The sequence below is a fragment of the Berghia stephanieae genome, chromosome 7, assembly GCF_034508935.2.
Source record: "Berghia stephanieae isolate SIO BIC M18660-M18661 chromosome 7, UCSD_Bste_1.3, whole genome shotgun sequence".
NCBI classification, from domain to species: domain Eukaryota; kingdom Metazoa; phylum Mollusca; class Gastropoda; order Nudibranchia; family Aeolidiidae; genus Berghia; species Berghia stephanieae.
In genome coordinates, this window is record NC_088366.1 from 65,994,120 (window position 1) to 66,008,150 (window position 14,031).

The 14,031-nt window shown below is 35.0% G+C and overlaps 1 protein-coding gene across 2 annotated transcripts; it reads right to left on the bottom strand.

The window, feature by feature from the left end:
- Positions 1-2,213: 2,213 nt before the first annotated feature.
- On the bottom strand, positions 2,214-12,095 carry LOC144976302 (protein unc-93 homolog A-like). Of its 2 annotated transcripts, XM_078920493.1 has the most exons (9): positions 11,870-12,093; positions 10,042-10,319; positions 8,334-8,492; positions 7,553-7,723; positions 6,427-6,578; positions 5,958-6,197; positions 5,366-5,501; positions 4,039-4,170; positions 2,214-3,003 (listed from the first exon to the last, which is right to left on the bottom strand). In XM_078920493.1, exons 1-9 carry the CDS (start codon positions 11,875-11,877, stop codon positions 2,732-2,734), a joined length of 1,548 nt encoding a protein of 515 aa, XP_078776619.1. In that variant the 5' UTR covers positions 11,878-12,093; the 3' UTR covers positions 2,214-2,731. The 2 variants fall into 2 exon arrangements, with proteins under 2 accessions (XP_078776619.1, XP_078776620.1); XM_078920494.1 differs by lacking the exon at positions 4,039-4,170 and having other exon boundaries at positions 11,870-12,095.
- Positions 12,096-14,031: the final 1,936 nt, after the last annotated feature.

The following is a 14,031-nucleotide window of genomic DNA, read 5'->3' on the forward strand; positions in this document are numbered from 1 at the left end:
ATATGTGACCCATCCTCTGAATACAGTATTATATCTGGAGGGTTTTGTTAGTGAAAATTAATATGTGACCCATCCTCTGAATACAGTATTATATCTGAGGGTTTTGTTAGTGAAAATTAATATGTGACCCATCCTCTGAACACAGTATTATATCTGAGAGTTTTGTTAGTGAAAATTAATATGTGACCCATCCTCTGAATACAGTATTATATCTGAGGGTTTTGTTAGTGAAAATTAATATGTGACCCATCCTCTGAATACAGTATTATATCTGGAAGGTTTTGTTAGTGAAAATTAATATGTGACCCATCCTCTGAATACAGTATTATATCTGGAAGGTTTTGTTAGTGAAAATTAATATGTGACCCATCCTCTGAATTCAGTATTATATCTGAAGGTTTTAATGGTGAAAATGAATCTGTGACCCATCCTCTGAATACAGTATTATATCTGAGGGTTTTGTTAGTGAAAATGAATATGTGACCCATCCTCTGAATACAGTATTATATCTGTAGGGTTTTGTTAGTGAAAATTAATATGTGACCCATCCTCTGAATACAGTATTATATCTGAGAGTTTTGTTAGTGAAAATTAATATGTGACCCATCCTCTGAATACAGTATTATATCTGGAGGGTTTTGTTAGTGAAAATTAATATGTGACCCATCCTCTGAATACAGTATTATATCTGAGGGTTTTGTTAGTGAAAATTAATATGTGACCCATCCTCTGAATACAGTATTATATCTGGAGGGTTTTGTTAGTGAAAATTAATATGTGACCCATCCTCTGAATACAGTATTATATCTGGAAGGTTTTGTTAGTGAAAATTAATATGTGACCCATCCTCTGAATACAGTATTATATCTGAGGGTTTTGTTAGTGAAAATTAATATGTGACACATCCTCTGAATACAGTATTATATCTGAAGGTTTTAATGGTGAAAATGAATATGTGACCCATCCTCTGAATACAGTATTATATCTGAGGGTTTTGTTAGTGAAAATGAATATGTGACCCATCCTCTGAATACAGTATTATATCTGAAGGTTTTGTTAGTGAAAATGAATAATATGAGCCATCGTCTCCAAAAGGATTTAGGTCGTGTTGACTCACTTTTTAAATATTGAATTTATAGTAAAAATGTAATAAAGACACTTGGATTCCGTATTTTAAAATGTTTTATTGAATTGAATGGATTTGATTTTTAAAAAAATACATCACAGAAAAATGTATGAAAAGATTTCAAAGACACGGAAATAGCAGCAACGAAAAAACAACAACTTGATTTTGAGCTTTTATATAGAGCAATATCCACTAAACGTGCTCAAAGCGCTTTACAAAGGTTCCCTGACCAAAAGCAACCTGTAACATGTAGAACTAGACATGACGCCTGTTAGGCGATATTACAATTTATTTCGACAGAGACAACACTGTTTACCGCCTCGCGCGTTTGCGGCTCTGTGGTCTTGTGTTATGGCACGCGCTTTCGGATTGGAAGGTCCTGCGTTTGAGATTTGCTCGCTCGGCGCATAGTTGAGTCATTGGAAAAGGATATTTTCTTACCGTACTCAGGTGTAAAATGAATACCTGGCGGTAAACAGTGTTGTCTCTGTCGAAAATATATATATGGCCTAGCAGGCGTCATGTTTCGTTCTACATGTTACGTGTTGCTGTTCGTCAGGGATCCCTTGTAAAGCGATTTGAGCACATTTAGTGGATATTGCTCTATATAAAAGCTCAAGAATTTTATTTTTAAAATTTTAAATTTTTAAATTGAAAATGAAAGCTTGGTACCAGATTACATCGTATTATTTGCAGGTCAGATAGCCGGATGCTCTTATGGGCCTGTTTTAACACTGTTGCAATGGAGGATATTTTACGTTGCTTTGAGAGTATTTCCATAACAACAACGAGCCCTATAACAATTTGGGTTATCAGACCTGCGAATAAGTGGACGTGATAATGTCAATGATTTTGGAGTGTTATGTATTCGCCGTGAGGGTTAAATTGTTGATCTATAAAGTTTACTATAAGGAATGAGATTAGCCGAAGAGTAGCGTCCCTTGATTGGACGTCACCTATAGTCTGTGACGTCACCGGCGGAAAAGTTATTAGAGAGAGAACGTCATGTTGGTTGTGCGCATGCGTCTCTTGAGCGAGGACGAGAGACCCATGTGCACAACCAACATGACGTTCTCTCTCTAATAACTTTTCCGCCGGTGACGTCACAGACTATAGCTGACGAGGACGAGAGACGCATGCGCACAACCAAAATGACGTTCTCTCTCTAATAACTTTTCCGCCGGTGACGTCACAGACTATGGGTGACGTCCAATCAAAAGACGCTACTCTTCCGCTAATCTCATTCCCTATAAAATAAGTAAAGTTGTCCTTAAGAGCCGTGAGGTCCATCGTGGAGCCGGAGTTTACCCTGGTTTCTTTAGCGTGAAACGGACAATAGCAATTGCTTGCTACCCTTGGGATAGGACGCTAGTCTATCGCAAAGTACTTTCCGCCAGGTCCAGGATACCCATTCACTGCTGGGTAGACAGGGAGGGAGGGCGCGGTGGGGGGGGGGGGCAGAACAAAATCTCGACGGCACAGGGGATTGAACTTGGTCCCTTTGCGTTCGAAGAGGGTGCTCTACCAATTGAGCTATCGGGACCCCAAAAGTTAACTTTTGGGACTGCAATGTTTATATTTTAAAAACAAAGGATTAAAAAATGTTCAAGTTGACAGGTCAGCTTCGTGGTTGTTCTCCAACATTCCAGAATGATGTTGGAATTTAGTCTTTTTTCTCTTGTCCCGTCTCGACGTGACCTCAGCAGAAATGTATCCCATCATCCCTAGACACAATAAAGCCATACAGATGTACAGCTTGGTGTCCGTGCACAGGGCGTCGTTATAGGCGTATGTTACTGCATATCCGGTGGCCTCGCAAAGTTTGTAGTTGGAGAAAGCTACTTCGGGCTTTTCTGTGAATAGTTCTCCGTAGAGAGCTGGGGAAAGAGTGAGACCATGTTGTATTTATAAAAAAACTACCAACAACAACAAGAACAACAACAACAACAACAACAACAACTACTACTACTACTACTACTACTACTACTTCTACTACTACTACTATTACTACTACTACTAGTAGTAGTAAATAATATATAATATAATAATATAATATAATAATAATAATAATAATAATAAATAATAATAATAATAATAATAATAATAATAATAATAATAATAATAATAATAATAATAATAATATATAATAATAATAATAATATAATAATAATTAATAATAATAATAATAATAATAATAATAATACTAATGACTAAATGTGGCAGTAACGTTGATGATGATGATTGTAATAGTGACAATTGCTGCGATCATGACAATGCTGAAACAATAGGTGACGATTGTAATGAACAAACACAACAAAATAAACATACACAAACACACACACACACCACGCACACACCCCCACACACCCACACACTGATCTCACACAAACATACACCAACACACACAAAACAACAACAACAACAACAAGAACAATACAGCAAATAGAAAACAAAACAAAAACAAAGGATACAAAAAAAAAAAAAAAAAAACAAACAAAAAAAAAAAAAAACAAACAAAAAACAAAAAACAAAAAACAAACAAATAAACAAAACACACACAAAAAAAAGAACCGCCCCCCCCCAAAAAAAAACAAAAAACAAAACAAAACAAAACAAAAACAAACGAAAAAAAAAAACAAAAACAAATAAACAAAATAAACAAAAAAAAAAAAAAAAAAAAAAAAAAAAAAAAAAAAAAACATAAAAAAAAGAAGAAATAAAACAAGCAATGAAGAAAGCTGTCCTTACAATTGAGCTGTGTAGAAATGACCATACTCCCGACACCCCACAAATGACCACTTACAATTGAGTTGTGTAGAAATGACCATACTACGACACCCCACAAATGACCACTTACAATTGAGCTGTGTAGAAATGACCATACTCCCGACACCCCACAGATGACCACTTACAATTGAGCTGTGTAGAAATGACCATACTCCCGACACCCCACAGTCCAGCAAACACATAAAACAAAACAACCTCGTCTTTTTTGGGTTCCCACACCAGTAGTACTATCTGTAGACCTCCGTGGACCACGAACACTGTGGGCACAGGCAACAAAACAAGACAAAACAAAACATAGAAATAATATGTCTTAATAATAATACATCTTTATTGTCCTCAAATAGTGGCAATTTGTCATTTGGTAACACATTTATTACAATACAATATATTGACAAAGATACACTAACAAATATGCACACTAGTAACATCGTAGTCATCGTCACCATCATCGCCATCAACAACAACAACAACATCATCATCATCATCATCATCATCATCATCATCATCATCATCATCATCATCATCACCACCATCATCATCACAACAACTGCCTAATATTTCCGTTACAATCCTACACTTTCACCATTCCCCTATAACACCATCACCATCCTCATCATACTCCATATTATATTATTTTTCATATAACAAGCTATGATAGGGAAAGCTTGTGCTTTGATATCCCTCATCAGAAAGACAAATTCAACTTATGAACTTATATCATGCGGAAAGAATTAAGTTCAATATATTGTTATGATAAGACGTCAAGAAACAATCATGGGATTCAATAAATGTCCCCCCAATGAGCAATCATTAATGAGAACGTTGTACTTTAGTGATTTAATTAATGTCTCTTGACCACTTCGCTATCAGATAGGACATGCCCGGGTGTTTACATCAATATCAACATTTCATCCAGACTTAGAAATAACAAACCAAAAACCAAAAGATAAACATTACAAAAAACAACAACAAAAAAAATCCCCCACAAAAGCAAACAAAAAAATAAAAAATTAAAAGAACCCAAACAAACGAACAAAAAACACACCAAAAAAAAATCCAACAAAACAAAAAAAAAAAAACAAAAAAAAACAACACAAATTAAACGAAACAGAAAAAAAAAACAAATACGGAAAAAACAACAACCCTCCCCCCCCCCCCCAAAAAAAAAAAAACCCAACAAAAAACAAACCTAACTCCAAACCAAGGAATAAAACCCCAAGAACAACAAACAAAACAAAACAACAAAACAAAAAAACAAACTAAAAACAAATCAACACCCCCTCACCACCAAAAAAAACCCAACAAAACAAACAACCCCAAACAAATAAACAAACAAACAAAAATCTAAACAAAACAAAAAGAACAAAAAAATCAAAACAAATATAAACCAATACAAACAAATCGAATATTAAAAAAAAATGACACAACATAAACGGAACAAAACCAACTTACACAGCACAAAGAAAGGGATGCGTCCGACATATTTGACGAGATTCCCAAAGAGCAGAGAACACAGAGCTCCCACGACTCCATAACAGATCATGACGTAGCCAAGATTCCAGATACCCAGGGAACAGCTGATGTACGCCTGGGGGACACAATGGGAACAGGTTCGTCAAGTCTATTTACAACATACTTTAAAAAATCACAAATGTACTTTTGTTGTGAAACGCAATATAAAATTTAAATAGTTTTCTTTTCAAAAGAATAAAGCGGCAACCCCCCCCCCCCCCCCCCCCAAAAAAAAACAAAACAAAACAAAAAAAAAACAAAAAAAAAACACAACAAAACAAAACAAACAAACAAACAAAAACAAAACAAAAACAAAAAACCCAACAAACTCTCTGTCCCCATTCTTCTTCCTCAAAATCCGCGAAGCCGAAAAAGTACGGCAAACACAACAATCTACTTTCACTTTCACTTCCTTATGAGAGCGTATGCTCGAAAATTTTTTGTAGAAGTTGATCATAATTATACTTGGAATATTATATAAATATTCGTCTCAATCAATACAAATATCATTTATTTAAAAAATGCCAGTTACTTTTGTGAAATCTCCTCCAACGAAAGCTTTCTCCATCCCCCCGTAGATGGTAATGGCCACCAACATCATCTGTATAGGAGATTTGTAAAGGTGTCTGATGGTGGCCAGTAACAGCTTGGGGTTGAGTTTCTTGTTTTCCTCTGTGTCCTCGTTGTCCAGGGTGATCGGGTCCATCAAAATGGCCACGATCAACATGGCTATGATGGAACATCCCACGTAGATGCCTACAACGGTGTACACCTAGAAAACAAGAAAGGCAAAAATAAAACTAGAGCATTTGTAGACACTAAATGTGCTCAAGGCACTTTAGAAGAAAAAGAAGGAGAAGAAGAAGAAGAAGAAGAAGAAGAAGAAGAAGAAGAAGAAGAAGAAGAAGAAGAAGAAGAAGAAGAAGAAGAAGAAGAAGAAGAAGAAGAAGAAGAAGAAGAAGAAGAAGAAGAAGAGATTAAGTGACAATTTCAATACTCACATTCTCCGTTTCCTGCTTGAAATTATGGGCTGAAATATTGTTGTCACCACAGAACTGTGCTCCACAGGCAGGGTCATCAAGAAATGTCTCATTCTTCTGACTTGGTGTGGGCGCGAACACCAAAGACGAGAGTAGGTTGCCCCAAATTTGACCTGAGAATTAATGTAAAAGTTGCTCTCAATACTCGCTAAGTCAGCCTCCCCCCACCCAACCCCACTCCAGTTAGAACAAGAGTTAACGCTAACACGCTACCAATTAATTCTTTATCGGAATATATAGAATTACCATGTAAAATTTGAAGGTCAAGTGAGGGCCCAGAAGAACAACGAATTATAGAAAGGTTATTTTTTTGCTGTTACGATGTGCTGGTGCATCTGTTTTGTTTGCACAAAAAACTAACCCTTCTATACTTAGCCATTAATGTGATATTAACGTGACAAGTTAATACGTGATACATGGCATAATATAAGAAAGAGAGTCATATTTGCACACTGTGCTCGGATATCACGAATCACGCAAGGATCATGTGAGTATCACATGAAAAACTATTTATAGAAATGTTCTTATTGGCGTAGGCCTCGTGCTGATAGATTTGATTTGTTTACACTACACATAACCCTTTTATGATTAGCCGCTCATATGATACTCACCTGATGCATGGAAGATTATGTGCAACTACAACTCTCTCTTAATGCGCAAATATAATCCTCTAAAGTGTGAAACCATAACTGTCTGTGGTGTGCAAACATTACTATTTGGCGTGCAACTATAACTGTTTTATGTGCAACATGATTCTCTATAATGTTCAACTATAACTCTTTAAGTGCAACTATAATTATAACTCTTAAACGTGCTGCTATAACCTATTGTGTACAACCATAACTCTCTATTGTGTACAACTTTTATTCTCTATATCATGCAATTATAACACTCCATGTTGTGCATATATAACTCTCTTGAGTGTGCAATTATAACTATATAGAATGCAACTATGCTCTATAGTTTCCAACTACACAGTGTGCAATTATAGCTTTATAGTGTGTATATATTATAATTCTCTTTAGTGTGCAACTATAACTCTTGTATCATCAAGAAAAATTCAAATCAGGATTGAATGATAACTTACACGACTGATTGAAAAGCCAAAAGACGCCAAAGAATTGACTAATGGCGACTTTTTTATCTTGGTTTGTTAATTTGGCATACCACACTCCTATCTGGGTAATGTAGGAGAAAGTTGCTGTCCAGAATGGCCCCGATGCTACGCCGATAAAAATAGCGGCAGTGAACATGGTGGCTGGAATACAGAATAGGAAACAAATGTGTCATGTCAAAAAAAAAAAAAAAAAAAAAAAGACAAAAAAAAAAAAAAAAAAAACAAAAAAAAACAACAAACAAAACACACACACACACACACATACATACATACACACACACACACACAACAACAAAAACAAAAAAACCCCGCAATGCTAAGAATCTTCCTCAATGCATCCTGTTACTAATTAGTTATAACACCTTATGCTTTAATATGTAACCTACGAAGGACTGGTTATAATATAACACTTCCAATGAGTTTGGAACCGGAAGAGTTGAAGGCGTGACGTCACGAGTTCTCTGCCCGCTCTATTGGGAGAAAGTTCAACACTTTCTCGAGTTCACCATGATAGAAAATCGATCGAAGAAAATTGATCGATTTTACATTCATATGAACTCGAGAGAATTAAAGGGTTCCTACTTACGAATGCTTATGTGTAAACAAGTGCACTTATTATTACTATTATTATTATTATTATTATTATTATTATTATTATTATTATTATATTATTATTATTATTATTATTATTATTATTATTATTATTATTATTATTATTACATAAACCACTTCTCGTAATGAAACTACTTACCTTGAACAGCGTAGAAATTTGCTGCTATATACATGATGTAGCCGATCATAGACACAGTCAAAGTCGTTTTACAACCTAGTCTGGCTATCAGGAATTTTGGTAGGAAACAGGAGAAGATCATGCTGGCATAAAGTAGAGACAGACTGGTGGATCCGATGCCTTAAAATAAAACAAAACAAAACAAAACAAACATAAATACAGGAGATGGAACAGGAAAACGAAAATGAACCTTAATACGCTTCAACAGTCGTGACGTCACTTCCCTCGTAATGACGCATGGTAACTTAGTAACTGGCTCTAAACTATCGGAACAATGGCGGACGCCCTTATGAAATACTTCTCCGATGAGCATAAAAGCGTATCCAGAGGAAAAAAAACCCATTATAAATCTGATCATGTTTTGACTTTTACACATTCTGAACACAAGACATAGTCTATGAAAAGTTCCATCCAGCATGAAGAATAAAAAGTACATATTTTCTTTGTTTAGAACCACGATGGCCGCCGTTGCTGGGCGACATGACATCAGACTATTGAATCCAATTATTCCACTCCTTTCTATCACTTTTTAGTAAAGATGTAATCGTTGAATAATGCTTTGAACGTGTTGAAATGTTGAGCTTTTATATAGCGCAATAACCACTAAACATGCTCAGAGCGCTTTGCAAAGGGCCCTGACCAACAGCAAGACGTATCATGTAGAACGGGACATGACGACTGTTATTCGATAATAAATTTTTCCCCGACAAAGACAACGCTCTTAACGGCCAGGTATTCATGTTATACCTGAGTACTGTGAGTGAATATGGGTAAAGAGTCTTTTCCAAGGACTCAACGATGCATCCAGCGAGGCTCGAATCCAGGACCTTCATTGGGCACGATAAAAATAACTTGTTTAATAAATATTTATGGACAATAAAGGTCTATTATTATTATTATTATTATTATTATTATTATTATTATTATTATTATTATTATTATATAGAAAGAGGTGAAATAACCGTATATTATAGGTGAGGTAATTGGAGCAGTAAAAATATAGTAATAAGGTTCTTGATTCTTGAGGCTATGTGGTATGGCACTTGCTTTCGGATCGAAAAGTCCTGGGTTCGAGCCTCGCTCGGCGCATAGCTGAGTCCTTGAAAAAGACTATAATTTACTCACATTCTCTCAACATACTCAGGTGTAAAATGAGTACATGGCCGTTAACAGCGTTGCCTCTGTCCAAAAAAAAATGTAATATCGCTTAACAGGCGTCATGTCTCGTTCTACATGTTAAATATTGCTGTTGGCTAGGGACCCTTTATAAAGCACGTTGAACATGTTTAGTGGATATTGCTCTATATATAGTTGAAGTAATTCTATTTTAATTTGGGGAAGAGCGTAATTTCTTTTGTATATTATAGCTATAATTTATGAAAAAGGGAAGCCCAAAGACTAGATGGATGGATAGGGTGAAGGACGATATGAAAGAAATGGGTCTAGAGAAAGATTATGCAATGAACCGAGATGCATGGAGATGTGGCATTCATTATGGCAACCCTGCAAAATGCGGGATAAGCTGAACGAAAAAGAGGAAGAAAAAGAAGAAGAAGAAGAAGAAGAAGAAGAAGAAGAAGAAGAAGAAGAAGAAGAAGAAGAAGAAGAAGAAGAAGAAGAAGAAGAAGAACAAGAACAAGAAGATAACTGTTATCAATACCATACATACCCTTCTCCCTGTTCAGACTCGTCTGTAAGATAGAGACACCCACAAACCCCGTGAATAAAAACACAACCGTCATGCAAAGGACACAGAAATTTCTGACGATCTTCCTCTTGGGTAACTGAACATTTAGCCTTTCTCCACGACTTTCCATGTCATGTCGTCGGGATGAACTCTCCTGAAGTGGGCTGGTGGTCGAGGTGGTAGCGTCTCCATTTGCCTTTGCTTCTGTATTAAGTTCGATGAATTCTTTCTCATCTGCATCATTGTCGATTAGAGTGGAACTAAAAAGGAAAAAAAAAAAAAAAGAAAAAAAAGTTAATTGACTAGGACGCTAGACTATCGCAAAGTACTTTCCGCCAGATCAGACAGAGCCAGCTACTCAATCAATGCTGGGTTGACAATAAGGGGGGGGGGGGGGGGGGTGTCAGAAAGTAAATCTCGTCTGCACTCGGGAACGATCTTGGTCCACCCTTTACCTGCGTGTAGAGCCAGTGCTCTACTAACTGAGCTACCGGGATCCCAAAAAATATGAAATTTGGTAATTATTTTAACTCGCTTTGGTGGAGAATACACAAAATTTCTCACATTATTTAAAAAACACAATAAAAACAAAAAACAAAAAAACCAAACCAAAAAATAATAATACAAAAATAAAAACAAAACAAAACAAACAAATAAAAAAACAAACAAAAAACAAAAACAAAACAAACTCCCAAACGATTTGAAAGTTGGTATTTCTTATCATGCCAATGTTAATTTCACTTTTTGGGTCCCGATTCATCCCGACATAATACTAATACCGTTTGGAGCCGTCGGGGCACATATCTCATCATTTTATTTCTAAATTTATTTTTTGAGTCCCGATTCAACCCGACATAATACCGTTTTGACACGCTAGGTCACATTTAGACATCGTAGTTGTTGACAAAACGCGCCTAACACTCTTGTGCCGTCTGCCTGTATTAATAGCAGACCTGCTAACCGGAAAATTTAAAAAGTAATTGTTTAGGAGATAAAAATTGTCGAAGTCGTTATAGGGAATGAGATTAGCGGAAGAGTGGCGTCCCTTGATTGGATGTCACCGATGGAGAAGTTATTTTTGTAAACAAACCAACTGCAAGCCAAGCGCTCCAAATACAAAATGTATTATTCATAATTCTGTACAAAAATACATAACGTTGTTTATGAAATGCATATATGCACTTTTGTACAGAAATATGAATAAAAAATTTTTTTTTGGATCACGTGGCTTGTAGTTGGTTTGTTTACAAATATCTCCAAAACAATTACTTTTAAAATTTTCCAGTTGGCAGGTCTGCTATTAATACAGACAGACGGCACTTCTTCCGCTAATCTCATTCCCTATAGGCAGCTTAAAACATCAACAATTTATCAACACAGGGATTAAATAACACACTTCGAAATCCTTAAAGATTGTGTTGACTGGCTTCACATTTTATTTATGATAATAATGATTATGGTGATGATGATGATGATGATGATGACGATGACGATGACGATGATGACGATGATGATGATGATGATGATGATGATGATGATGATGATAATAATAATAATAATAATAATAATAATAATAATAATAATAATAATAATAATAATTACTATTAATGATTATGATTCTTCTTCTTCTTCTTCATTATTATTATTAATATTATTATTATTATTATTACTATTATCATCATCTTTATTATTATTATAATAATTATTATCATCATCATCATCGTCATTACCATCATCATCATCATCATCACCACCACCACAATCATCATCATATTCATTGTTACTAGCGTTCTACTCTCCAATCACATACCTTCTCATTGTGAACACGTTTTTAGTTTGGGAAAAGCTCCTTACAAAAGAATTATATCAAATGATACCTTGTTATCTACACACAATTATCATTAATATCATAACATTATAATACACACAATATAACACTTAATAATAATCATAATAATAATAGTTGTGTTTTTGACGGGACCCCAGATTAATAATGTGGAATCACTCACTTAGAAGCGTAAAGAGACAACAGTTTACTAGGGTGTATAAGTTAAATTATATACAAATATATCGTTACAACATTTTAAGAAGGAAAAATAGTATAAGTGACTCAACTATAGAAAGTAAGAAACAAAGAGTGCGTCCTTCTCTAGAGCATGTCACTCTGATATTTAATAAGCACAAATAATATTTTAACAATGGACTTAATGAATAATAACTAATTAAGCTGTAACTAAAATCAATTAGCTAATAACAAAGGGGAGCAACTCTTTCCAAGAGTAATTCTATGTATAAGTCCATAACAACAACAACAACAACAACAACAATAATAATAATAATAATAATAATAATAATAATAATAATAATAATAATAATAATAATAATGATGATGATGATGATGATGATGATGATGATGATGATGATGATGATGATGATGATGATGATGATGATAATAATAATAATAATAATAATAATAATAATAATAATCACAAAATATACTTATATAGCGCCCATTAATCCACTGACAAGTGCTCTATGGCGCTTAAAACAATCACCCAGACTACAAGAGACAATCATACACACTAACACGCCCACACACACACATACGCCAGCACACTAAAAATCCACATACAGAAACTTCTCCACATCCACATACGCACACTCTTTCCATTCACATAACTATAACACATGACGTTACTACAGTACTATAGTCGGCCACACTATAATACCATCTAGCCTAAATTAAAACATAAAGCACATTAATTATGTCAAAATAAGCTCTTCTAAATAATTCGGTTTTCACTTATCTTTTTAACCCTCTAACCTGACCGACAATTTTTCGTCCTATTCCCAAAATGTCCTATCTACACAACATTAAAATTGGTTTCATTCCATTCAAACTCAGAATCAAAAAGAACAAACTATAAATGTAACTCACCGTCTCTAAACGGTATTATATCGGGATGACTTGGGTGCAAAAGATTGAATTTATTGACAAAAACATGAAACTTGGGGTTTGTTTCGATTTGTTATGTTAAAGAATGAAGACAATTTCTCACAATGCAAAAGCTCAAAAATTGGTATTTACTATCCATTTAATTCTAAAGTCACTTTTTGGGGTCCAATTCATTCCGACATAATACCGTTTCGAGACGAAGGGTCACAAATACTTTTGTGAAACAAAACAAGCTTAACAAAAACTATTAAATTCTTATGGCTATAAAATTATTTTTCTTCAAATTTCATGTTGTCTAAAAACAAATCTGAATAGGGAATGAGATTAGCGGAAGAGTAGCGTCCCTTGATTGGACGTCACATTAGAGAAAGAACGTCAAAATGGTTTTGCGCATGCGTCTCTCTCGTCCTCGCTTTCGGTGAAGTGTCTCATGCCACTTTCACCGGAAGCAAGGACGAGAGACGCATGCGCACAACCAACATGACGTTCTCTCTCTAATAACATTTCCGCCGGTGACGTCCAATCAAGGGACGCTCCTCTTCCGCTAATCTCATTCCCTATAAGAAAATCGTTCATTGAATCGTAACGAATGTGACGATTTTCCTGTAGATGGTATGAAAAGGGTTAATAGGCACTAAGATAAACACATAATGATTGTGATAGGCGGTGTCCCCACTCTGTGAGGGTTAACCTAATTGCCATAAGGATTAATAGGGCAATGAACGTTGTTTTACAAGATAATAAAACATACTTTTAGTGTTACGATAATGGGGTAGCTCATATTAACTCACTCAACCCTAACACCGACTATATCCGTAGTTTACCCGGGTTACTTTTACCCCATGCCTATTTATTACATTTTTCTGAAACAAATTATAGGCGTAGTATCAAAGCTAATGTTTTTTTTTTTTTTAGTTTTTGCATGTTAATGGTAGTTGAATAAAACCATCTATGTAGGTACATGCTCAATTTTAATACATTTTTCCAATTTTGAAAAATAGCAAAAATCTCTAGGA

What these genes read in the sequence shown, in the direction of transcription:
- LOC144976302 (XM_078920493.1), bottom strand. An exon ending in TTGGCTTTTCAATCAGTCGT is followed by an intron (nt 6,579 to 7,552) that starts GTAAGTTATCAT and finishes ATTAATTCTCAG; the next exon opens with GTCAAATTTGGGGCAACCTA. An exon ending in TTGGAGGAGATTTCACAAAA is followed by an intron (nt 5,502 to 5,957) that starts GTAACTGGCATT and finishes TGTGTCCCCCAG; the next exon opens with GCGTACATCAGCTGTTCCCT.